This window comes from Lissotriton helveticus, chromosome 3_1 (genome assembly GCF_964261635.1).
Source record: "Lissotriton helveticus chromosome 3_1, aLisHel1.1, whole genome shotgun sequence".
In the NCBI taxonomy this organism is placed as follows: domain Eukaryota; kingdom Metazoa; phylum Chordata; class Amphibia; order Caudata; family Salamandridae; genus Lissotriton; species Lissotriton helveticus.
In genome coordinates this window covers 2,077,021,988-2,077,048,727 of record NC_136061.1, presented here as the reverse complement: position 1 = coordinate 2,077,048,727, position 26,740 = coordinate 2,077,021,988, and the positions used below count along the sequence as shown (strand labels likewise).

Sequence of the window (26,740 nt, the reverse complement as noted above, 5' to 3'; positions counted from 1 at the left end):
CACTATCTTTCTGTTACTTTGCAAAACGATGTTACACTTTTTCAAATAAACATCAACATTTGAATGATTATGCATCAGGCTTTGAAATTAGTTTAAGGAGCTGATGGATGCAGGTAAATGGACATGATAAGCATGTTAATACCTTCTTACCCTCAGGAAGATGGTTTCAATTAATTTATTTTCATTTACTCCTTTAGAGTGCATATATCCCTTCCCACACACTTTACTAGATAATTCTACAGTAAAACCCGGACAAAAGAAACTACAAACACTCAAGAAAATGCCAAAAGCAAGAGAGTGATCTGTCACTTCACAGTTACCAGGTCAAAACCACTGAAGGGAACTGTTGTAGGAATGGTGGTCAATGCTGCATTAAATGTTATGGTACAATTTAGCGCTGAAAACCACGGTTAGGGAAGCCATTTTCACAAAAGCAACCTGCTCCAATCCAGATTTGGGAAATGCATTTTTCACAATTCAGAAAAGAGAGAAATGTTGGGCACATGCAATGTCCTGTGTTTATTAAGGCAGTATCAAATGAGAAGCAAATTATGGCGCTCTTCAGAACATTATATGCAGGGTCATGTGAAGGAGGATTACATTTTATTTGCAGAATACATAGTACACCAATACTAGGCAGTCAATAAGGAAGAACAGCTGTCATGCTTCTGAGTCAGAAGGTCCATCCCACATTGGATACAAAGTAAAAATGTAATCATCATTTGAAAGTTGTAGGCTCGACTCAGGAGGGTTGTCAGCACTATTTAAGATCCATTAGATCCAGCATAGAACCGCCTTACTGAATTGGCCCTCATGCATTTGAGCAGACTACAGTTTTATCCTCAAAAGGGCGTTTACTAAAGTACAGTAGCGACAGTTTATAGGATGACGATTTCCCCAAGTTATTTGTCTATTCTATTCAGTAGGTATAGTAAAGCGCATGGCTACCGGAAGGCCTCTCAGAGCTGGAACAGTCATCATGGGAGCGTAGTCATCAGAGAGCTAATTTACCAAAAAGCCAGGTTTTCAATGACCAATGGAAAGACAGTTCACACGGTAGCTTGCCAAGGTCGAGAGGAAGGGAGTGCCACAGCCTGGGAGCTTGGTGTGAGAAGGAACGGCCACCCCAACAAGCTCTCCTACATTTGGAGACCTGCAGTAAATGGCTGAGGAAGATCTCAGGGACCTTTCAGGGATGTATGGGAGTGGCTATTGGTCTCAGGAGAATGAGACCCTTATTGTCTGCCGTCGAAGTGGGTTTTGCCTGCCCCAGTGGCTATAAAATTCTTCATAAGCCTAGAGCCACGGGCAGAGAAGGAGGAGTGGGGGTTATTTTTAAAGAGGAACTGGACTTTAGACTCCTACAGACTGATGAAGTCGAGAGGATGGAAATGATGGGGTTCTCACTACATTCTTCAAGTGGGAGTCTACTTACTGGATTGTTATGCTACAGGCCGCCGGGGGGTACCACACATGATCAGAGTTTCTTTGATATTATTACTAATCTTACGTTGGCACACTCTAGTATGATTATTTTAGGAGATTTCAATCTCTGGGAAAATGGGAAGGCTAAGAGCCAATTGCGAGATCTGAGACATACTTGTTTGAACTTGGATCTTACCCAGATGGTGGAAAACTCGACACATCAAGGGGGGCATGTTCTTGATCTGCTATTCTCTAACCAGGCCACAACTAGGGTATTAAACATAGTGCCCCAGAACTGGTCGGACTACTATCTAGTCCATTTTAGTATTAGGATGAGGTATTCAAGGGACAATGAGGGTCAGCAAAGGTCCTACCGGATAGGCAGGGAATGGGCGAAACTGGACAAGACTAGAACTATTGCATTTGACCCAGATGCCACATGCTTTGTCCCCACGATGACTGTAGAAGAGAACTACATAGTCTATACCAACTATATAACTGATACTTTAGACCAGACAATCCCTATGAAGAGGCTAAAAAATAGGAGGAAGGCCTCGGCTCCCTGGTTTGATGAGGAACTGAAACGGCTCCGCATGCTCCGCAAGAAGGCGGAGAGGAAATGGAGAAATGGATACCGGGAGGAAGATAAAAAAGACCTAAAGTTGAAACAACTATTTTATAAAGAGAGTATCCTAAAGGCTAAGGCAGATTTTTATGCCAGCTCAATCGTACAAGCATCAAATGAGACAAAGGCGCTTTTTAAAATCATTAAGACACTGTCTGCCCCTACATGCATGGATAATAAAGTGGCAGCATCTCAAAAACTATGCGATGAGATTGCGCTACATTTCCAGGATAAGATCGCAAAGATCGTGGATACTCTCCATGTTAACAATAAGGTTCAACAACCTAATCCTGGACAGAGGGAAGTTGAGGATCAGAAACAGTTGATATTCCTGGACAACTTCCAACTCTTAACAAAAGCTGCATTTGACAGCTTGGTGGATAGTGTCTCTTCAGGTTCCCCGCTTGATCCCTTTCCCTCGAAAATTTGGAAGTCATCGGGCCGAAACACTCTTCCTTGGCTGAGGCAAATTTGCAATCAGTCCCTGAAGAAGGAGTGTTGCCGGAAGGCTGGAAATTGGAGGTGGTGACTCCACTGATCAAAAAGCCTTCACTGGATCCATCTGTACCGGCAAATTTTAGGCCAATCTCCCTCCTACCCTACCCGGTGAAAATTTTAGAAAAAATGGTCAGTAGGGAACGGTCGTGCTTTTTGGAGGAGAACTCCCTGCTTGACAAAGACCAATTTGGTTTCCGCACAGGTCATGGGACAGAGACGGCTATGGTCACAATGTTGGATAACCTGCGCATGCATGCCGACAACGGGAATGCTACTGTTCTAGTGCTTCTCGATATGTCGGCCGCATTCGACACGGTGAACCACATTATATTATTGGAAAGACTCAAGAAGATAGGAGTGAAAGGCCGGGCACTGCAATGGCTACAATCTTATTTAGCAGGACGAAACCAGGTGGTAACAATAGCACAGTTCTCTTCTAGTAAGTCACCATTCATCCATGGGGTGCCGCAGGGTTCTGTGATTAGTCCCATTTTATTTAATGTCTATCTGCAGCCCTTGCTCCCCATCATAAAGTCCTATGGAGTCTGTCTAGTCAACTATGCCGATGACACGCAATTGGCATTTTCTCTAGAAGGTGACCATGCTTTCTCCATGGACTTGTTCCAGCAATGCATGCGGCGGACAACTGACTGGCTTAGAAGGAACTCTTTACAATTCAACTGTGGAAAGACCGAAGTGGTATACTGCTCCTCTGGTAGGATGCCCAGATAATTTCCATCTGAATTTAGGCTTACCCCAGAGGAGGAACCACTAATCCCGGTCAGCAAGGTACGTAATCTGGGGGTGCTGATTGATGAGGACCTCCAGATGGAATCACAGGCAAGCAAGACCGCCAGTGTCTGTTTTGCCTTAATACGTATGCTGCGAAAAATACTCCCTTTAATACCTAAAGAGTCGCGTTCACTGGTGGTAAGTTGCACAGTGGGAAGCAGGCTGGATTACTGTAACTCCCTGTATCTGGGGGCCCCACTTTACATTCTTCAGGGGCTGCAAAGAATCCAGTCGACAGCAGCCAAATTGGCCCTGGGCAGGCAACGTGGCTCCTCTACAACTTTGGCTTTGAGGGAGCTACATTGGCTGCCTATAATGGAAAGGGTTCATTTTAAAGCCCTTTGCCTGGTCTTTAAAGCAGTGCACGAGTTAGGTCCTGTTCCTATGCAGGAAAGGTTTTCTTGGTATCATCCCACAAGGCCGCTTCGCTTCTCTAGTGCCGGTCTACTAACGGTACCTAGATTTAAACGTTCTAGGTTAGGAGGTAGGGCATTCAGTGTGGCTGGTGCTCGTCTATGGAATAAACTCCCCCAGAGCCTTAGACAGCGCAGTTCTTTAATAGAGTTTCGCAGGCACTTAAATACCTGGCTCTTTCCCAAGGCTTACCCCTAGTCCCCTCTTTCATTTTTTTTTGCTGGGATCTGTTTCCACCTTGGTCTTTTTTAGTCTGAAGCGCCAGGATAAAAGTCTTAAATCAATCAATCAATTAATTGTGAAGTGACCTGTGCACAATGCATAAGGCTTTCAATCTAAAAGTTGTCTTAAGTGTTTAGAATCAATTACTAGAACTTTAATTTCCAAAGTGCGTGGCAGGTATCATGCTGCAAATGATGTAGAAAAACAAAGGTGAAAAATATAAATTATTACTGGTCTCTAATCAATGTTAGACTGAAGTTAAGTCCTGAAATTTGCATGACAGTTTCCAGAATTCCAAACCAGGAAAATGCAATCTGGCCTCCCTTCTAATGGAATACACACACACACCTTACCTTTTCCCATATGCTGCTGCCTTCACTTAGTATAAATTCCTCCTGGACAGAGGGGCTGTCGCGATTGTCTTCCTGCTCTTTACCCTTCTTTTTGCAATTCTCCATGTACAAATTTTCAGCAACTCTAAGAAAAGAAGTAAATAAGACAAGCAGCAAGCATGTATAATTTAGAGGAGTTAACCTAATGATTAAGGTAACTTTTAATTTTATCCCATTTAAAAGTATTCAGAAAAATCATTTGGTTCACAGCTCCAATACTTATTTGACAAGGGCTTTTATTTAAGAGTTAAATACCTCAGGGCTTCAGTTGTTCATCTCTGTGCCCCAGCCAGGGGCATACATCTGACTGAGCACTGCTCATTATCAGGCCCTGCTATCTACAGCCTGATGGTAATAATGTAAAATATTCACAGCCTTTCCTTAACTTCATTAGGAAAATATGATCTTGTGCTTAATTAAAAATGAACTCAAGGCTGTGAGCTACTATGAAGGAGTCTGGGAGCTACTGGTAGCTCATGATTGGTTGGAGACACCTGCATTAGCAGGATGAAAGAAGTCACAAAGACTCAGATTCACTCTCACTGAGACCCAGGTCAGAGTTTGAAATATTAGTCCCATTCCCTGAATGCCCCGGACTTGTTGAGAAGGAGGATATGCTTAGAACTGCACTGTATTCAGAATAACTCTGATGGGGGGAGACTCTGCCATTGAGTCAGGTGGGACTTCAGCTCATTGATCGAAAACCCCATAGATGTCAGGAGGTATGCAGTCGTCTGGTGGTAGTCCATAACCGACTGAGGCAAGCCTGCCTTCAGCAGGCAGATATTGAGGTATGGAAAGACTGTAATTTCCAATCAACTATCCTCAGTAACCACTACCATCACTTTCTAGAACATTTAAGGGGCAGTGGTGAGGCTAAAAGGGAGCACAGAGAACTACAAATCCTTGTGGCCCACTTGGAACTGCAGGTAACATCTGTGGGACTGCAGGATGGAGATGTGGAACTAGGCACCCTGTACATCTAATGCCGCAATTCAGTCTGCTGGATCAAAGGCAGACAGAACTTGGGCCAGGGTGAGCATCTTGAACTTGTCCTTCTTAAGAAAGAAGTTCAGAGGTGAAGGTTTAAAATATGATGACAACTTTAGTCATTGTTCAGCACTAGAAAGTAATGCTGAGTAGTATCCAGTCCTTCTTTCTGTTGCCAGCACCTGTTCGATCACTCCCTTGTCCTACAGAGTCTGGGCATTCCTTTATAGAACACAAGTGGTCCTCCAGAAGTCGCTGTGGTGTAGGTAGCACATGTGGAGGGGTTGACAGAAAAGAAAGGGCTTATCGATGGAGGACAATTTGAAGTACTCATCTGTCCAAGTGTATGCTTTGCTTCCCGTGAATGTAATAACTTATCCTGCCCCTAACAGGGTGACAATGTGCCGCCAAGGACAAGCTAAAGGGGTTTGGGAGTGGTGACCCTCCCTCCCACCTGTCATCTGTGCACTTTCCCCTTCCTCCTGCCCTTCTTCCGTGTGATTTGCCCTCCCGCCCGCCCTTCTTCCGTGCGATTTGCCCTCCCACCTGCCCTTCTTCTGTGCGCTTTGCCCTCCCGCCTGCCCTTCTTCACTGTGCTTTGCCCTCCCGCCTGCCCTTCTTCCGTGCGGTGTACCCTTCCTCCTGCCCTTCTTCCGTGTGCTTTGCCCTCCCGCTCGCCCTTCTTCCGTGTGCTTTGCCCTCCCGCCCGCCCTTCTTCCGTGTGCTTTGCCCTCCCGCCCGCCCTTCTTCCGTGTGCTTTGCCCTCCCGCCTGCCCTTCTTCCGTGTGGTTTGCCCTCCCGGCCGCCCTTCTTCCGTGTGCTTTGCCCTCCCGCCTGCCCTTCTTCAGTGCGCTCTGCCCTCCCGCCGCCCTTCTTCCATGTGCTTTGCCCTCCCGCCCGCCTTCTTCTGTGCACTCTGCCCTAAGCCCGGGAGATTTGCTCTCCCACCCGCCCTTTGTCTGTGCCCTATGCCCTCCGCCCGCCCTTCTTCCTTGCGCTTTGCCCTCCCGCCCTTCTTCCTTGCACTTTGCCCTCCCGCCCGCCCTTCTTCCTTGCACTTTGCCCTCCCTTCCGCCCTTTGTCCGTGCACTTTGCCCTCCCGCCCTTCTTCCTTGCACTTTGCCCTCCCTCCCGCCGTTCGTCAGTGCACTTTACCCTCCCTCCCACCTGTCATCTGTGCACTTTGCCCTTCCTCCTGCCCTTCTTCCGTGTGATTTGCCCTCCCGCCCGCCCTTCTTCCGTGCGATTTGCCCTACCGCCCGCCCTTCTTCCGTGCGATTTGCCCTCTCGCCCGCCCTTCTTCTGTGCGCTTTGCCCTCCCGCCTGCCCTTCTTCCGTGCGCTTTGCCCTCCCGCCCGCCCTTCTTCCGTGCGCTTAGCCCTCCCGCCCGCCCTACTTCCGTGCGCTTTGCCCTCCCGCCCGCCCTACTTCCGTGCGCTTTGCCCTCCCGCCTGCCCTTCTTCTGTGCGCTTTGCCCTCCCGCCTGCCCTTCTTCTGTGTGCTTTGCCCCCCCGCCCGCCCTTCTTCCGTGTGGTTTGCCCTCCCGCCCGCCCTTATTCCATGTGCTTTGGCCTCCCGCCTGCCCTTCTTCCGTGTGCTTTGCCCTCCCGCCCGCCCTTCTTCCGTGTGCTTTGCCCTCCCGCCCGCCCTTCTTCCGTGTGCTCTGCCCTCCCGCCTGCCCTTCTTCAGTGCGCTCTACCCTCCCGTCGCCCTTCTTCCGTGTGCTTTGTCCTCCCGCCCTTCTTATTCTGTGCGATCTGCCCTCCCGCCGCCCTTCTGCTGTGCTCTCTGCCCTAAGCCCGGGAGCTTTGCTCTCCCGCCCGCCCTTTGTCTGTACCCTATGTCCTCCTGCCTGGCTTTCGTCCGTGCCCTATGCTGTCCCGCCCGCCCTTTGTCTGTGCCCTATGTCCTCCTGCCTGCCTTTTGTCCGTGCCCTATGCTGTCCCGCCCGCCCTTTGTCTGTGCCCTATGCCCTCCCGCCCGCCCTTCGTCCGTGCACTTTGCCCTCCTGCCCGCCCTTCGTCAGTGCACTTTGCCCTCCCGCCCGCCCTTCGTCAGTGCACTTTGCCCTCCCGCCCGCCCTTCGTCAGTGCACTTTGCCTTCCCTCGTTGTGCTTGCTTTCCTGCCCCCTGTTCCCTCGTTGTGCTTGCTTTCCTGCCCCGTTCCCTCATTGTGCTTGCTTTTTTGCCCCCTGTTCCCTCGTTGTGCTTGCTTTCCTGCCCCCTGTTCCCTCGTTGTGCTTTCTTTCCTGCCCCCTATTCCCTCGTTGTGCTTGCTTTTCTGCCCCCTGTTCCCTCATTGTGCGTGCTTTTCTGTTCCCTCGTTGTGCTTGCTTTCCTGCCCCCTGTTCCCTCATTGTGCTTGCTTTTCTGCCCCCTGTTCCCTCATTGTGCTTGCTTTTCTGTTCCCTCGTTGTGCTTGCTTTCCTACCCCCTGTTCCCTCGTTGTGCTTGCTTTTCTGCCCCCTGTTCCCTCGTTGTGCTTGCTTTTCTGCCCCCGTTCCCTCGTTGTGCTTGCTTTTCTGCACCCTGTTCCCTTGTTGTGCTTGCTTTTTCTGCACCCTGTTCCCTCGTTGTGCTTGCTTTTTCTGGCCTCTGTTCCCTTGCTGTGATCGTTTTTTCTGGACTCTGTTCCCTCGTTGTGATTGTTTCTTCTGGACTCTGTTCCCTTGTTGTGATCGTTTTTCCCTGTGTGTGACTCTGTGTATGTGTGTGTGTCTCTGTGTGTGTGTGTGTGGCTGTGTGTGTGTGGGGCTCTGTGTGTGTAGAGGGCTCTGTGTGTGTGTGGCTCTGTGTGTGTGGCTCTGTGTGTGTGTGTGGCTCTGTGTGTGTGTGTGTGTAGCTCTGTGTGGGTAGCTTATTTTTTTGTAGGTGGCTCTATGTGTGGGTGGCTCTGTCTGTGTGAGGGTGGCTCTGTGTGTGGGTGGCTCTGTGTGTGTGTGGGTGGCTCTGTGTGTGTGTGGGTGGCTCTATGTGAATGACTCTGTGTGGGTGGCTCTCTATGTGTGTGTGGGTGGCTTTGTGTGTGTGGGTGGCTTTGTGTGGGTGCAAATGCAATAGGTCTCGCCTTTGCGAGTGATTAAGCTATTGGCATTGTAAATGACAATGCCATTTATTTATGTTTTAGAAACCAAAACATAAATAAAAATAATGTCATGAGCAATGCCAATAGCTCTAACTTTAACAATGCCGAGACCATTGCATTGTAAATGCTTGTTATATCCCCTTCCCAACCTAGAGCATCCCCCCCCTCTTTATGGCCATACAGCCCATCCCCCCTGTTTCCCACAGAAGGAATCACCCCCCCCGAACAGCTGCCGCTAAATATGGCAGCTAGCGTCTCAGCGCCCCACACACCCAACCCCCATCTGGCCCTCCATGAACTAACAGAAAGAAAGTGAATACTAGACGACTTACACCTTTACTATATACTTACTGCCCCCCCATAATATCCTAACATGGTTTATAGTACAGTTCCGCTCGGCTCTTATCCAGCCGCTACATCCCTAATAGTCATAAAAATAATAATAAAAAAACAATAGTAGATCAAAACCAAAAAGCTTCAATGGTCCCAAGGCCAAACAAAGAAATCAGGACAGCCAATGTAGTCCTCCAAGTATTCATACTAATGATAGTCAAACAGTCTGCCACTTTGTCAGTGCCAGTTTAGCCTCCAAATCAGAGACAAACAATTGTGGCTTTCCATCTTTGATAACTTTCAGCCTTGCCGGTTCCTGGAGGAACACTTGAGCCCCAGTCGTCTTGAGTGGATCGATAAGTTGTCTCAGTTTCCAACTTCTTTCCATAGTTGCCCGGCTTAGGTCTGATCTGAAGAATATTGATAAAGAATCCACTGCCACTGGAGAATTAGGGCGAGCCTTATAAGACAAGGCTTGTCTCCACAAAAAATTCCCAAAGAAAACCAAAATAGGAGGTGGATATCGGACATTAGCTCTTTGTATGGTTAAGGGGAGCCTATGTGCTCTTTGAACTTGACAATCCCTATCCGATAGATCGGGAAAAGCTTTTTGAAGAAGTTGAACCACAAAAGCTCAGGGGTCTGTAAGTTCCTTGCCCTCCGGCACCCCAAACAATCTCAGATTATTGCGTCTTTGCCTGTTTTCCAGGTCCTCGATCTTAGCATGGCAGACGTGAAGCTGTTGCTCATGTGACTGAACAGTCTGTACAACTGAAGTAACTGTCTTTCCGCAACCCTGCTTTGCAGTTCCGTCACATCCTTCGTAATATTAGCCACTGTATTTGTTACCTCATCCAGTGACATCTTGATCCTTAGGTAGTCCGCCCTGACCTGTGCGTGGTGAGCCTGAGCCTTCCCTTGTTGTTCCTGCAGTGCTTGTAGTATTACTGGTAGAGAGGGTTTCCTCCCTATACATGGATCTCCTCCTATCTCCGCTTCTGCCCTCAACAAGGCTGTCTGTACGTTGCTAGCCCCCTCCATACTTAAGGCGGGCGGACTATCTGAGCTAATTAAGGGAGAAGTCTGAGAAATCTCTTGCTCAGCACTAGCCTCCCTGTTTTCGCCACAAGTTATACTTTCCGTGCCTTGGCTAATGGCTAAATTAGTGGCAGATAGTCATGACATCATCGCTTTAACTTCCCCCTTAGCATGTACCCATTTCCTTAGTGGGCTGTTTTCCAATCCCCGGTGGGCACCCAAGCTAGTATACAGGATCCCTCCTTGTGAGTCGCTGGATTTCCCACGAGTATTAGTATCTTTAATGCCTTTTCTTCTTTTCTTTTGATTTGGCGCCGGAGTATTACGAGCATTATGTGAGCCCTTTTGTTGATTCTTTGACGTTGTGGGCTCTCCCTCGGGGCCAGGCTTATTTCAGCTTGTCTCCTGCTTGTCAGCTGTCTTCTGAGATCGATAAATTGCACTATTCTGATTGACTTGATCCAATTGTGTGCCATTGCTAGCATGGCTGGTCACAGGGCTGAAAACCTCACAGCTTTGATTAATATTCCCGGGGCTAACACCATTACTCTCACTGTTACTGTCGCTGTTACTGCCCGGCAGGCAGGGGGCTGATAGTTCTCCAGAATTATCGATCTCTGCCCCACTTTGTACGAACAGACTCCCCCTTTGATCCAAACTGCCAGGGAACTCCCACTCTACAGAGGGTTCCTTTTCCCCACTTTCCACAGCGTTCACCAATGCCTTATTCCCAACAGCGCCAGCCTCATTTTCTTTTGTAATTAGGCTACAAAGTAGCAAGGAAAGCGCGATAGGGGCAGCGGTCGCGGCGCGAAGCTCGCCTTCCAATATTAGCTCCGCCACCTTACCTGCCTCTATAAGCCGCGCTGCAGTCCTGCTATTTTTCATCAATGCAGCTTTGGTCCCACTATCTGGGTTGTCCTCAGAGGGCACAAGGGGCTGTAACCCCGCAAGGCGAGCAGCCCGAGTCACTTTCGCTGAATTCTTTGGCGGTGCCATGTCCAGACGTGGCCAATAGACTTCCGATTCACAGGAGTGGCAGGAATACAAAATTCTCCAGCAGGCTTGCCTCAAAGCCCGCCAAAGTCTGCAGCTGGATATGAGCATCTATGGCACACGGAGCATAATCCAAGAGATCGTTGTGGGTGTGCAAAGTTACCCCCGGTTATTCCATGAAGGTAAGCCTCTCGGTTACGGCGATATGCCAGCCAGACCGGACAGGAGCTGGGAACCCTGTGAGGTTGTGAGACGCGGCGGCTCTAGTCCGCCATCTTCCTTCCGCCTGTTCCACCAGTGACTTCTTGGTTCATAGGAACGGCCTACTATTCCCAGAAACAACCCAGACAGCAGAACTAGGTGTCTAGGACTGCTCCAGAAAATAATTACCAGCAAGAAGATAAAAAACTGGAGACCAAAAAACCTTCAAACTGTTCAGGCCCATAAGCAAAGCGAAGAGCAGGAGAATTCAAAGCAAAAATTGAAGAAGGCAAACATTCCACATAGCTAGGAGTGGGCAATTAAGCAAGTACGATTGCGATGCAAATGGACTCAAATGGAGTCCCCTTTCAAGGTACCAACCAGGATGTGATGTATTGCTAGGTTTGGCATTCTTGGATTGGAAACAGAAGGGGAAAGAAATCCATAGGTTATGTTGTGTTTCCGACACTCTACCAATAAAGATATTATGATGCAGGTTGTTCCAGGAAAGAGTATAGCAATAATAAGAATTGTCATGTTGCAAAATAACCCTCCTGCATGTGGAGTTCCTGAGATGCTGATGTGCCGGATGAAATTGCCTCAAAGAAAAAAATAGCTACCAAGGACAACATGGTGTCCATAACCAAAGGAAGCTGAAGTGCGGCTGAGTCTGCAGAAGACATTCGTCACTGCAGCCCCCGCACCCAGCAGCAGGAGGAAAAAGGTAGGGGAAAAACCTTTACATTAAGTGCGTCAATAAAAATGGATACAAATAAGTGGGACCGAATAATGAGTTGTACCTGCATGGTGTGAAAAAGACACTTGCCTTGAGCCCACCACCTGCTGTGTGCCTTTGTCCTGTGGTGAGTATTCATCTGAATGCAAGCTAAGGACAGTTGCCCTCTGCATTAAGTTTCAGTATGATAATTGCAGACAATGTAAATAAACATGATGTTTTAGCCCAATCGTCTAAAGCGCAATCAAAGAGACTGTAGCTATGGCAAACTCCGTTGATAGAGAAGAGACTGGCCCCCTGCAAACTGCAGAAACTACTTTCGTTAGATACAATAAGAAATGTGTCTAAATTCTACAGGCGATCCTGAACACAATAATCATGTTAGAAGCTAAGATTGACTCCATACGGATATAAGTAAATCTATTCAGATCGATCAGAAAAAACTGGTGGAACGAGTTACCGACACAGAATCAAAGTTAAACTCTATGAGACATTCGGTGATCAAGCCTCAAATGCAACTCAAAATCCTTTGCTCAATGGTAAATTACCTACAGTTTCACATGGAAGTGGCATAGGGCAACTCCAGGAGAAACAACATACGCCTGATTTCTGATTGGCAACCCATAGCTCACCAAGAGACACAATGAAGAGAAGTTTCTAGAGGAATGGCTGACAAAAGTAGCTTTTAAAGAAACACAATCCAAATTCTTTTCAACAGACCATGTACACAGAGTCCCGCTCACCTGCCCCTGGGGCGCCGTCCCACCCCATGAGAACACGTCTTTTCTACTATCAGGACAGAGACTTGGATCTGCGGATAGTGAGGAAGCATCACCTATTGATGATATAAGACAGCATTGTGCTGGTGTTCTCTGTCTATACCACATACCCCATTAAAACTAACTACACTTTCTACACCAAACGCCCCTCCAAATGGAAGAGCACCTTCTTACACCACCTCCCAGTATCTAGCGCAATCAAAATCACCCATGGTTTTAAACTTACCACTTCTCCTTCCTCACTCTTCCCTGGTGATATAACCATCTCCATCTACAAAACTGGAAATATCTTAATCCAAGCCTCTGAGCAACACCTCTCAATTTTCGAACTCCTCTTTAGCACTCTCTCTTACCAGCTTACACTAACCTCCCCCCAACACCCCCTCAATCCCCCAACCCCTCAGTTTACCCCTCTAACGCCACAACCCCTAACAACCTCCCTAACAATAGCACCCCTGCAGCTACTACCTCTCTGGCTCCCATACAAGAACATTCTCCTACCGTAACACTATCCCCTCTACCGAGACCAGCCCCATCACCCATCCACGACCAAATCCCCCCCACCTCCCAGATAATCACACTAGCACACTATGACACTACTTCCAGCTTTGACTCACCCTCCACTTTAACTCCTAGCCCACCCCCCACTCCGACATTATCACCCCACCACTCCTCTAATACACTCCTCCATATTCCCACACCCCACAACGACCGTCCAGCTCCCACACCGAACTTCTTCCCCAGTACACCTCCCGCCCCTCCAATCCGGCCCACAATGACTAAAAATCCCCACGCCCATGCCCTGCCCCCTACCCCCTCTAATGACACTCCTATGTCACCCTCCCCCGTACCCTTCCCTGCCGCACTCTGGTCCACTCCTACCCCCTCCACATCCTTCCTTCTTAACCTAAGCCAGACACTGCGTAACCCGGACGACAATCTCACTACTCTAGCTACCGAACTTACCCTACTCAGGAAAGATTTCAATCGATTCAACTCCTACAAACCCACTTTCCGCCCCTCCTCCCCCCCCTTATGCTAACCCACGAAAACACTTGGGTCCCAAACATGGGTCAACTACGCCACTCCTCTCCCGCTCTCACAGGCCCTTACGAACCCCTAACACCTACTCTGCCACGGACCGCTCTACCCTCTGCCTCTCCTACCTTAACGACCTCCCACCTAAAGGATCTCCCCCCTTCCACTCCATATCCCTGTTATTTTGGAAACCAGCAGAATCCCAGAGCCTCCTAGCTCCCCGAGACCCCCCCAACTCACTAGTATTCAATTACTCACCCCCCTGCAGCCAAACCCAAACCCCTGACCTGCATGCTCGTCAACTGCCGTTCAGCTGTCCGACATGCGACTGATATCTCTGAAACCATTCTTAATGAAGATATCGATATCGCCTTCCTTACTGAAACCTGGCTCAAAGACCATTCGACACCCATCATAGACCTTCTTTCCCGCCCTGGCTGCTCTATTCTCAGAAGGGATAGACCTATAAAAACTGGGGGTGGCTTAGCGATCATTTTTAAAGAAGAATTGCAACTCTCCCCTATTGATAACACGGACTACACAACCTTCGAATACTTAGGTGCCGAACTCAAAATGAAATGCTCCCCCCCTATATGAATGCATACCATCTATCATCCCCCAGGTGAACCCCGTCCCTTTGCTGAAGAATTATCTGACCTCCTCACTAAATCATTACTCTCCAGCTCCAAAAACCTTTTCCTAGGAGATCTCAACCTCCACTGGAACAAACCTAATGACCCGGCAATCAGCCTGGTAAATAATCTCCTCGATATCAGCGACCTCAAGCAACTCTGCCTCTCCCCTACCCACGCTAACGGAGCCATCCTAGACGTAATCATCTCCAACCCAGATCTGACATCCCTATCTAACATCATCCCCATTGACTGGTCTGACCATCATCTCATTCTGTTCACAATTTCTCCCCGGCCCCTCCTGCCCCTAAAAAAATAAATAAAGCTACAGTCATAGTCAGAAACTTTAAACAAATGCCTCCTGGCGCACTGGAGCATCAACTCCAATCCCAACTTAGTCTCACCCCCACCTCTAATGCTAATGACCTCACGGAGCATTTCAACAAAACTGTAACAGAGGTGTTAGACCAACTTGCCCCTTTGAAAACTAAAACCTTAAGAAATGCCCCCTCTAAATCCTGGTTCACACCAGACCTTAACAAAGAAAGACGCTCGCGGAAAGAACATGGAGGCAACACCCCTCCCCATGCCACCACACCTTCCTTAGAACAGCGAGAGCTTCTTACAAAAAACACATCTTCTCAGCGAAAGCGTCATTCTTTCGTCTCCAACTCTCATGTGCCAAAAATAGACCTAGAGAACTGTTTAACATCATTAGAAACCAAACCACCCCGGCACCCCTTAACCCGATTGCCTCCACTAACAAATGCGAAGAAATTGCCAACTTTTTCTATGAAAAGATCGAAAAAATAGACCGCTCCTTCCTCAATATTCTACCCGCGCCCACCCCCCAACCACCCTTAATCTCCGCACCTCTTTTACCTCCCCCTTTGAACACTTCCATGACCCCCCCTCCCTTCCCTCAATCCGCCCGAAGCCATCTCCCTTCCGCTTAAAAATAACGCCTCATGGCATAATTTCCACCCTATATCAGAAAAGGAGGTCTTCGACATTTTAGCCAAAATTAAACCTTCCTCCCACACAAAAGATCCTCTCCCTTCCGCACTCATACAAGAACTCAAACATGTCATTGTCCCCTACTGGACCAACATCATCAACACCTCCCTTTCAACAGGGAATGTACCCATCTCCCTTCAACTCGGACAACTCACTCCCATCCTCAAAAACCCCAAAGCTGACCCCAATGACCCCAATAATCTCCGCTCCATCTCCAACCTTCCCCTCCTCTCTAAAGCCCTGGAAAAATGTGCCCTCCTTCAACTAGACAAACACATTGATACGTTTAACCTGCTCGACCCCCTTCAATCTGGCTTCCGCAAAGGGTGCAGCACGGAAACCGCACTTCTTAACATAGTCGATAATATTCACCTAGCCTTGGATAAGGGTGATACCTACCTACTCATCCTTCTTGACCTTTCCGCGGCATTTGACACTGTTTACCACCCAACACTACTAAACACACTCAAAAACCGCTTGGCCTCAGTGGCACTGTGCTTACCTGGTTCACTTCCTACTTTCAACATAGAACACAACAAATTAAAATTTAAAACTGCCTCTCTAACCCAACCTCGGTCTCCCTTGGCGTCCCTCAAGGATCCATCCTCTCTCCCGCCCTCTTCAACCTCTTTATGGAACCCCTTACCCGGATACTCAAACAGGAAAAAATCAACAACCACCTATATGCCGATGACACCCAATTGTACTATAAAATCAAATCCCATGCGGATATCCTACACCTTAACTCAGCCTTAACCAAGATCCAAACCTGGTTCCACATCAATCACCTGAAACTCAACCCTAATAAAACTGAGATCATCCTCTTCTCTCCCAAAAGCAACCCACTCCCCATCCAAACATGGATCGCCGACCTCAACGCGCTAAACTGCTCTCTCTCCCTCGCCGACTTGGTTAAATCACTAGGCATCACTGTCAACAATAAACTCACACTTAATTCCCACATCAAGAACTCTGCAAAAGGTGCTCTCTTCACTCTCCACCATCTCAAAAAAATCAAACCCTTTATCCCAGCTGAAGATTTCAAATTAACTATCCAGTCTCTTGTTCTATCCAAAATAGACTATGGCAATGCCCTTCTCTCTGGCACCCCCAAAATTCACCTGGCCCCCCTCAAATCCGTTCTCAACCTAGCCGCCAGGTTAACAACAAACTGTAAACGCCAGGACCACATCTCCCCTGCCCTCAAATCCCTAAAGTGGCTCCCCATTGAAGGCAGATCCTCCTACAAAATTGCCTGCATCGCTCACAAAGCCCTTTACCAGAAGACCCCATCCTACCTCTCCAGTAAACTGAAAAAAGCTGGCTGTGCCCGAACACTGAGAAGCTCCAACACTAGCCTTCTCATTCCCCCCCTACTCAAAAAAGCTGCTTCCAAATCCCGCTCCTTCTCAGGTAAGGCCCCAGCTATTTGGAATGCCCTACCCAAAGACCTTCGATGCAAACCCTCCTACCCCAGATTCAAAAAAAGACCTGAAAATGTATCTACTCAGCACATTATGGGGAAACTAATATCCCTGATCTCCTTCCTGACCACCTCTCTTCCTCCCTCCCTAGACTTCTCCCCTTTCCCTCATTCCACCCCTCCCATCTTCCTTTTCTCACCTCCCTTTACCCCCACTACCTACTATTGTCCTTTGAATCCTCCATGACATTCTATAAATGGTCCTATCTACAATTACACTCAGGTCCCTGCAACTTGCTACTCTAACCCTACCTATCTGTGCCTTCAATCATTATTGTTTTGCCTATATTATTACCTGTATTTTGTACGGATTCTAACACCTGTATAACTAGTATGTTACCAATTTATTATCATTGTTTGTTATTGTGTAATGCCATTACTGATGTAAAGCGCTCTGATACCCTTGGGTGGAGCTAGCGCTATATAAAACCTTCAAAATAAAAAATAAATACTGCTACACAATGACAGTGTTGCTACTTTACAGACATAAAATGGTTGCTCTGTCAAAATGATATTATATATGATCTACTATACCCAGCTAAACTGCAGGTGACTGTAGAAGATTACACACAATTTTTCACCACACCAGAGGACACACTGAACTGGAAGCATCAGCCAGACTATCTGTGCCCCTGAACAATGACAACACCAAACAGAACCGGAGACAGCAATATCAAGACCTTGAGAGACTGTCGATGTGGACCTAGCTCACCCACCCGGGAACAATTGGCCTTGAGAAGGCCAGGGTGGAGGAAATAGTATTGCAATACTTGGTTAACAGAAAGATCACGTCAGACATCAGGAGGAACTCATCGAACGGAAAGCATGACTCCAAAGAAGGCGGACAACACGGCAAATCTCATGGCTCACCTGAGGTTACACCTATTACTGCAGGTTAATAAAAGGTTTCCCCAAGGCAGTAAGGTACATCGATCTGACACGACCTCCCTAGGGTAAGAATGATAAACCCTTCAGTTTCCAAATGGCTCACCCCATAAATGCTTAGCACAGTAACATGCACCACATCCTGTTTGGAAACATATGCTCACACAGGGAGCTTTGTTGCTTGTATGTTTCGGTGGGATAGTTTTCCTCACCTTTGCAAGGAAGTTAAAAGTCCAGCCATTTAATTCGTACACAGTAAGCTATAAGATGACTTGGATAATCACCTACTTATCTATACTGGAAATTGTAAATGCATTCAGAGTGGCACTTATAGCGAAGGGTTTCAACACAGCACAAATGTGCAAACAGCCCCCCTCAAAAAGCCATAGTATGGCCAGGTTACATACATGTAATTGTTGAGTGTTGTATGACTTTATTCGATATAAAAAAAATATCATAAAAGTATAAACAAACCAATTACATCACTTCAGGACTATCCAATATTAAAAGGAAAACAATATCTCATTGTCATACAATCAGTATGCAACCAACATTCATCTTATAGTTATACAAACAAAAAATATTCCTTAAAATCTGTACAAAGATAAGAACAATTCATATACAATAAAAACTGCAATAAAAAAAGGGTGACCTCACTTCTATTCCTGGTTCTTAGTATTATTAACCCTCAGTAACTTTTTTCTAGTTGACCAGGCACAACCCAAGTATTTAGCTGTCCCACAGATTGTACTAAGGGAGGATGTGTCCGTTTTTAGAATACGCAACACCTCTCTATAGTTCCTGGCTCCCAAGTTGGTGCGTACGGGTTTTAGCCATTTTCTTCTCGCGTATTTGTACGCCGGACAGGCAAAAAGAAAGTGAGAAGTAGATTCAGTAGGAGAAGCACAGCCAGGGCACATACTACCTTTCACAATATTCGATTTCCACCCTACTGTGGAATCATTAAGTGGGAGTGTTCCGAACCTCAACTTTAAATATAATGCCCTTTCTCTCGGGGATTCAATAAAGTCAAGAAAGGGTTCCAGTTTAGAGGTGGGCTTATGATCTAGGAACTGCTCCGTCAAAGTGCCCTGCTTGGAATTCAATGAGGCTTCTAAAGTGACCTACTCCCAATAAGCTTTCTTTACTGCTTGTTTTGGCGGTGGGATCTGGATTTCCCATGCCTCTGCCAGTCCGATGTCCCCCACAAACTGTTTCAATTTGGATATCCAATTGATCTTGTGACCTGTGTCTAGTCGGACTAATTCGCTCAGAGTGGAGGCATAGTTATACAATTCTGGGGTCCTTCTAAGGCGCACCCAGAATAGTAGGGGGCGTAACCTTGCTATTTCGTTAATTGGGTGCTTCCAATAATCTAGACGGAGCGGTACTAATGGGGTCGATGGAGGAAGCGAGACCAGATCTCTAAAAAACATGTTCTCTTATTTCACTAGATCCATGGTGTTCTCGAATCCCCAAAGTTCCGCCCCGTAGAGGGACAAGGGCAGGGCTTTTCCCTCATACACCTTAATGGCCGGGGCAACTGGTCTGCTATGGGAAAGTCGCTGATGTCTTGAAATTGCCCCTGAGACTCGTTTGTGGTTAAGCAGCATTTTTGACAGGTGGGAGTTCCACTTCATCGAGTTGTTGACCCGTATGCCCAAATAGTCGAAAGCTTCGACTAATTCTAATGGGGAGTCATTCAACTTAATGGTGTTCCTGAACCGTTTAGATGGTGCCAGTAGCTTAGTTTTGGATGTGTTAATACTTAGGCCCCTGGAATCGCAAAACTGGCTAAATCGGACTAATAGTTTTTGTAATCCCATCGGGCTTTTTGAGATCAAGAGGGTATCGTCTGCAAAGAGCAGCGTGGGGGATTTTTCACCTGCCAGGGTTGGTGCATCGGCTGGGTCCTCCCTCAAATGGTCTACCGCCCCATTTATAAAGAGGGAGAACAAAGTCGGGGCCAAAACACAACCCTGGCGTACCCCTCTCTCTACCGCTACCCTTTCTGTCAGGTGGCCCTGTCGACCCCACCTAATCCTGGCGTAATTCCCCTCGTGGAGGCGTTTGATGAAGTCCAGAATCGGAAGGGGAGTGCCTAAGTCAGACAATACCTGCCAAAGCTTGGCACGAGGGACCAGGTCAAAGGCTGTTCTTAAATCAATGAATGCCAAATATAGGCTGCCTTTCTCAATAATCACAGATTTCCAATAGATCATATAAAATCTGAAGACCTGATCCATTGTGCCAACCCCATGTCTGAACCCTGCCTGAAAGTGTGACAGGAAATTATCCTCGTCCATCCAGGACCTTAACCTCATGAGGAGGACCCTGCCTACCACTTTCTGAACTACATCGATTAAACTAATCGGTCTGTAGTTGGCAGGGTCCTCCCTATTCCCCTTCTTATAGATGGTCACTACCTCTGGGCCTTTCCTGGAATCTGGAAAAAGACGTCCTCTGGCAATGAGATTCATTACCTGGAGGATGAAAAGGGCCCAAAGCTTTTGGTCGTGTAGTAATAGATCCCCAGGGAGGCCATGTAATTGTGTTACATGGAACATGCAGGCACAACATAAAAAAGATATAAAATTCGCACCATACTGAAACGCAACAAATGACACTACTTTCTTGTAGGAAACTCACTTAATAAATACCACACTAGAGATACACAGGAAGAAATGTGGGGGACAGTCGGTCGGAACTGCATTCTCCAGGGACAACCTGATTTAGATTGCCCTAGGTTGCCCATTTACCATAAAAAACATAACTGATAAAGAAGGCAGATATGCAATTCTGGAGAGAATGCTGAATGACCCACTCCAACATACAGTCCCTGAACTTACATCTAACTGAGATGTGGCAAGAGAAACACCGAGATACACAGGAGTGCAACTCCCTCTATGTAGGTATCACCGCCCAACTTAAGAGGAAACTCCAGACCATTCAGAACACAACAACCAGACTCAACCTTGACCTCCTCAGACAGACACACTTCACCCCTAACCTCAGGAAACTCCATTCGATACTAGTCGCAAAGAGATGCCAGTTTAAGCTGCTCACCAATGTTGACAAGGCACTGCACAACGAATTACCTGCCTACCTCAACATACAAATGAATTTCAGCCAACTTCCCAGCAAACTCAGTTTGGGATCCCCCTCCCTAGCAGGTTACCAGCGCATCTGCCAAGTTAACAGTGGAGGTTTCTCCTTCTCTCACTTGGTGGCTAAGACCTGGGACACCCTTCCCCTGCACCTCAGAACCTCAGCATCGCTCCAACAGTTCAGGAAGGACCTCAGGAACTGGATGTTCAACAAATAAGATCCCACAGCATGACCCCACAGTGCCTGAAGACCTTCACAGGTGATGCAGCTGTGCTGTACAAATCCTGACTGATTGATTAATTGTTTTTCTCATCAGTACATGGTATCCATACCCATCATGGTATTTCTTTTTGTGGAAATGGGGTGGCTCATGCTGTTATCAATATAGCCTATTTAGGTTGCTAAGTCGCACAGAACCCGACCACAACCCATTACTGATGACCATTGTATTGGGTGACACATTCCCAGAAATTCCTACCTGGCAACTGTGCTCGAGTCATACTGGACGTTCCCTTTCTCAATGCTATTGGGAAACATATCAGCTACTTTGCAGCAATACCCACCAACTAATGGAATACGTTTAAGGTTGTTAACCGGGGAATGTGCCTGAAGAGCGGATACAGGCTAAAGAGGACTATCGATAGAGAAATAGTAAAAGCTGAAGGGCCAATAAAGAGTTTTGTTTTTTTAAAAATATTTTTATTGCCATTTGCATAGAACCAATAAAGAGTTGAAGATGCAATGACAATTAGATACACACCAAGCCCAAGGACGAACTGTAGCCAGAGAGCATTACCACTTATTAATAGACATATTACATGGGGTCAAATACAGAGAATACATAGCCAGGGAGCATAGCGAAGGACACATAATGCGGGGTGACTGTTAGCATGGCTACTAGACGTCGAGAAATATTGAAAATGTATATGCATCTTGCAGACTGACACGGGTGAAATTATACAGACTCAAGCAGGGATTCATCAGGCATTTGTAGATTACTACAAGCCCTTGTGTGAGACCCCCTCCCCCCCCCCCCCCCCCCGGGACAACAGACCTGGAAAGCACTGAGACCTACTTAAGGACAATCCCAGCAAATACACTAAACAGAGACAATGTGGCCATTCTGAAGGCTCCCTTCACTGAACGGGGAGTTGGGGCTGCTATCGAACAATTAGCTAGGGGGAACATCCAGGAGCAGATGGCCTGCCTCCTCAGTTTTACCTCACCATTAAAGCAAAATGGAAAGAAGCCCTGCCTGCATCAACCGGAGGCGATTATTGTGGTGCTTCTGAAGGCTGGGAGAGACTCATAAATGTAAAATCACATCGATCCCTAATCCTCCTAAACTCGGAAAGTGAAGAAAGTAAAATACTGGTGAAAATGTTAACAAACAGGTTATTACAGGTGATTTGTTGGTTGGTCCACTCAGAACAAAGTGGTTTATCCCAGGTTGCAATACACACTCCACTTGAGATGTCTCTAGTCTTCCACGTTCAAGACAAAGCTCCTTGGGATCACAGATGGGCTTTGAATACTTTATTATGGGATTTCCTGTGCTGCAGAGAATGAGACTGAATGATTGAATCCTTAAGTGGAATGAATTGATGTATGCTCACCCAACTGCCAAAGTGAGTTGAGACAGGTGTATTCTACCGGGAGGGGCACTAGACTGGGGTGTCCTGTCTCCCTATTGTTATTTGCACTGACAAAGGAGTCACTAGCAAGCGTGAAGCCCCACAGACCACCTGAATGGGGAATACAAATAAAGAGTAAATTACATATTATCACGCTGTACAGTGAGGATACTATGTTGTACATTAAAGATCCTGTAAATAGTCTACCTGGAATAATGCATGAACTGGACCGATTATATGAGTATTCGGACTTAAAAAGGAACTGGAGTAAATCATGCATGTTCCCTCTGTTTCAGGACGATGGAACAGACTGACATCCTTCCCCTCACCCGCCTCAACCCCTCTGACTTTGGATCCCCGCTAAAATCGCAAATGAAAACTTTTATATACCTCAGTATCCATATTTATCACAATGAGGCGAAGCGCATGGCTGGTAAAATAGCCACATTGTTTAAGCAGATGACCCCCTTCAGGAATAACCTGCCCCTCTCCCTGATGGGAAAACTGGTAATCTCTAAAATTCTTGGCGCAGCAGATAATGATTAGACATACATGTTTTAAGTACCTCAATGGGTTGCAGTCGAGATTGGTATGGGGCACCTCTAGAAGATGGCTGTCGATCTGATCCGATTGATAAGGGAGAAATAGGTGCGCCAAACTTTTAAGCAAATTACTGTGCTGCACAGCTGACCTGGCCTATGAAATGGATGCAAACAACTTGGGATCTAATGGGAGAGGGGATAAGCAGACCTTACATGGATGTTCCATTGAAAATGTATTGTTTGGGAGAGGAGCCTACAGGTGCTAGACCACAGGCATTAAAGACAGCTAAATACTTTTGGCAAACGTATTTGAAATAGTTGAATAAACACACCTTCTATGCACCGGATCTGCCTATCTGGTTCCTTACCAGGTTTAGAGAAGCGGTTGTTGTCTATGACAGGAAGCCCTAGGTGGAGGCTGGGCCGTTATGGATTGTAAACCTATACCAGCCGGGTTCAATTTGATCATTTGAATCTATTCGTGAAGATTTCAGATTGGCCCCTGTATTATTTATGGCATAAAACACCCTAAAACTTGAAGCACGACTGAGATGGAGAGAGGAAGATTTGGAACCTCTTAGACCTGAGACTTTGATGACTTATGTCAGGAGGAATGAGTAGACAGACTGTGACATTGATGTATGCTGTTGTTATGCCAGCTTACTGGCCACCTCCTCTAAACTGAAGGCTAGATGGGAAGACAAACTTAATACAGAGCCAGCAGACAGAACTGGAGATGGGATATTAAGACCCTAAGACTATCAAGGAATCCCAGATTCAAGGACACACAGATGAATATTTACATCAGACACACCTGACCACTGTAAGATGCATGTATAAAGGCGCCTGCAACGCTTGCCCCAGCAGTGGACCTATGCAAGCGGACGTCTTGCAGATGGGTATGGGAGTGTGCAGAAATAAGGTGCTTGGTATAAGGTGCTCGTGCTTCTGCAAGAAGTGATCAACAAGTGCTTATAACCCAGTCCAGAGATGTGCTTACTAAGGAGCATGAGCAGAACAGAGAGAACTAAATATCTCTGTAAATGTTAGATCAGGGCCTGGTCTTAGCCAAAAGAAACACTGCCATGGGCGGGAAGGCAAGAGTTGCGCTAAACTTTAGAACGTGGCTTAAAGATGTAGAAATTGGTGTTCCGAGGAGGTGTCTGCTCTTGTAGAGCAAAAGAGAAGGGCGGGATTCAACCTGGTGGCGCTTGCTGTGAAGTCAGATAACAGACCTCCCTGAACCTTCTCTGTGGGGTACTTTGTGGCATAATGCTATTATCTGTAGACTGTTCTGATTCAAAGGTCTCGGAGTCAGGATGTGGATGAGTGGGCCTTTTCTCGTTGACTGACGAAATGCTCAGAACCGAAACTGCCGCCGCTATGACCCCTGCTGTTGTGGCTACAGTAACAGTAGCCTGTATTCTGCAGGACGTACATGGTAGCTGCATGTATATGGTGTCTATGTCTCATCTTGGGGAGGAGGGTTATTGTTACTGTTGTTCGAATGGCACACTAGAACGGAAAGTGGTTTTGCAGTTCTGGCCAAAAAGTGGTAAACCTCAGCCTGATAGCGAATGGAATCCGATTTTGCAAACATTCATCACTTTGCCAATGATGGAGTCAGATACTTTCTCTCCTCCTCGTAGCATGGAAATAGCTGTCTTTTTATCACATCGGGAATAAGTTCTACAAAAAAAGGGCCAAGATCTTTCCACATTTGGCAATCACAGCAGCCCAAGGTCGCCATTGCATTGGCCGCCCCGGAGAGATATATGTACCTGCCACTGACGAGTCTCGCTTGTCCAGAGAGCCCAGGCTCTCCTTCCTTTTCAGGAGGTGCTTTTCATGGAGAAGAGGGATTGGTGAGCAGCGCTCTGCAGCTTTTGGTGCATCTCTGTCTCTGCTGGTACGGCCAATCAGGCCTCAAGAGGCAGACCCAGAAGTCCTGTCGTTGTTTTCAGCCTTAGTACATCACTGACTCAGTGGCTGCACTTTGCATCAGCTTTCCTCTCACATCTACCACTGCTATGGCCTTCAGAGTCTTCTTCGGTATGTCATTAGAATCATAGATAAAGCGATCAGTTTGTTGCACTTGAATGTTCTCTCTGTAAGAGCATGGACGCCAGTGAGGTATCCACCTCTCCTGCTGAGTTGACAATACACTCATCCCATTCTAGGCTTGTCCTCAAAGACCTCACCTTCTGCTTCTACCTCAATGTCATCCTCTTCTAGTGTCAGCTCCCTCTATCCTTGGACACTTATCAACACATAGATTACTGCACTTTTATTATGTTATTAAGGTAGTAATATGCTTGCAAGAAGGGGCTAAGTTGTCAACAGTGACAATGTTCGCCCAAAACAAAGTGGCAAGTACTATGGCTTTGTGTGTGTTTTAATGCTACATATGACACAGGTCCTGTGTGTTAACATGGCCACTGTTTGTGCAATAAATGCACTGAAGTATCTAATAGAAAAGCAAGGTGCACAAAACGGGACTAAGAAAACATGTGCTCAATTGTCAGTTTTCTCTAAGGCTCATGTTAAGGCGGAGGAGGTATTTTTCAATTTGCTGAAGCTCTCCAATAAACACAGCAGCTGAAAGGTGGCTGCAAGGAGAAGAGACCTTGCAAGTTTCGTCTAGAAGGAAGGAGAGAAAGTATTGCAGCAGTAAGTGCATGTTAACTTTCTAAAATCTGAACAGTTCTGTTCACTGTGCGATGCTGGGATGAAAATATGACATCTAAGAATACTGTACATGCACATTTTCCAAAACAATCAGCATCCGATAGTAACATGTATATTACAGTTACATACATACTACAGGGGTATTGGGAAGGATGAGATTGGCCATTATTTACACGTGTTGGGTTGGAGACATACTGATATCCACTGGAGGCATCAGCAAGCCTCTTTTTTAAACCCTCCTTGTTTAAGCAATGAACACAGACCACAAAACCATACTTAGTCTATTGAAGGATAAGTTTGCATTCTGTGCATGATATCTGATGGGAAATAGGGGGATTTTGAAAAAACATGGGTGCTTCGTAGGATGCGAGTTAGTGACCAGCTAGTGAGACTGTTCTTGTCTTTCCATGTAGGAACGGGGTTCGACGCGCTTGGACATGGGATTCTATCGCTCTCTTGAAATTCAGCAATTTGTATTGCTTAGAATCGATTAGTTTTACTCCAGGGTTCGACAGTAAAGGTGTGATTGTGAGTATGCCAGGGCGAACCAATCTTTCTATTGTGGAGATGTGTAAATTACAAGGAAATAAAGCAAAACAAACGTGCATACATGGATATCACAAAATAATCATACTGAAAAACAATCTGGGTGAACAACTGAACACAGGCTGAAAGGCTGAAATGATCTGCTACTCTAAATACGAAAACGGGCATCTTGGTTTTTCGAAATAAACTACTTTTGTAACTTGATGAAGTAAAGTTAAGTGAGGTTATTTCAAAATAAACTGTTTGATGAGGAAATCGGCTGTGAACATAAAGATGTGCATTGCAATGTTTTTAAATGAACTTACCTTTATGCCTGATTCGCACAGAAAGAAGTGTTCATGTTGATAACTTCTGAATACAAAAACATGCATGCTTTATTTTGCCAATAAATCGGAAAATGAGTTGTAGAGACTTTATGATTCGGTCAAATGGCCACTGTCCCCTGGCTTTGTACTTCCTTTTCAAATATGGTGTTGGCATGAACAGCATAAGTATGTTTCAGTGAACAGTGTAACTGTTTTGGTAAAAACAAGTCATGATTGGGTGTTTTAACGTGAAGACATATTGACTACAGATAATCTACTTTGGTCCTTGAGCTGTTAGAGGGGGGCCTCAAAAGAAAAGGCGCGGTCTGGTTTTAA

The 26,740-nt window shown here is 46.6% G+C and overlaps 1 protein-coding gene across 6 annotated transcripts in view; it reads right to left on the bottom strand.

The window, feature by feature from the left end:
* Window positions 1-26,740, bottom strand: part of POLG (DNA polymerase gamma, catalytic subunit) — a 575,771-nt gene that overhangs the window by 231,599 nt on the left and 317,432 nt on the right. For all 6 annotated transcript variants that reach the window (XM_078683205.1, XM_078683206.1, XM_078683203.1 and 3 more), the window contains exon 11: window positions 4,330-4,453. In XM_078683205.1, coding sequence (XP_078539331.1) covers window positions 4,330-4,453 — 124 coding nt within the window. The remainder of the gene's footprint in view (window positions 1-4,329; window positions 4,454-26,740) is intronic.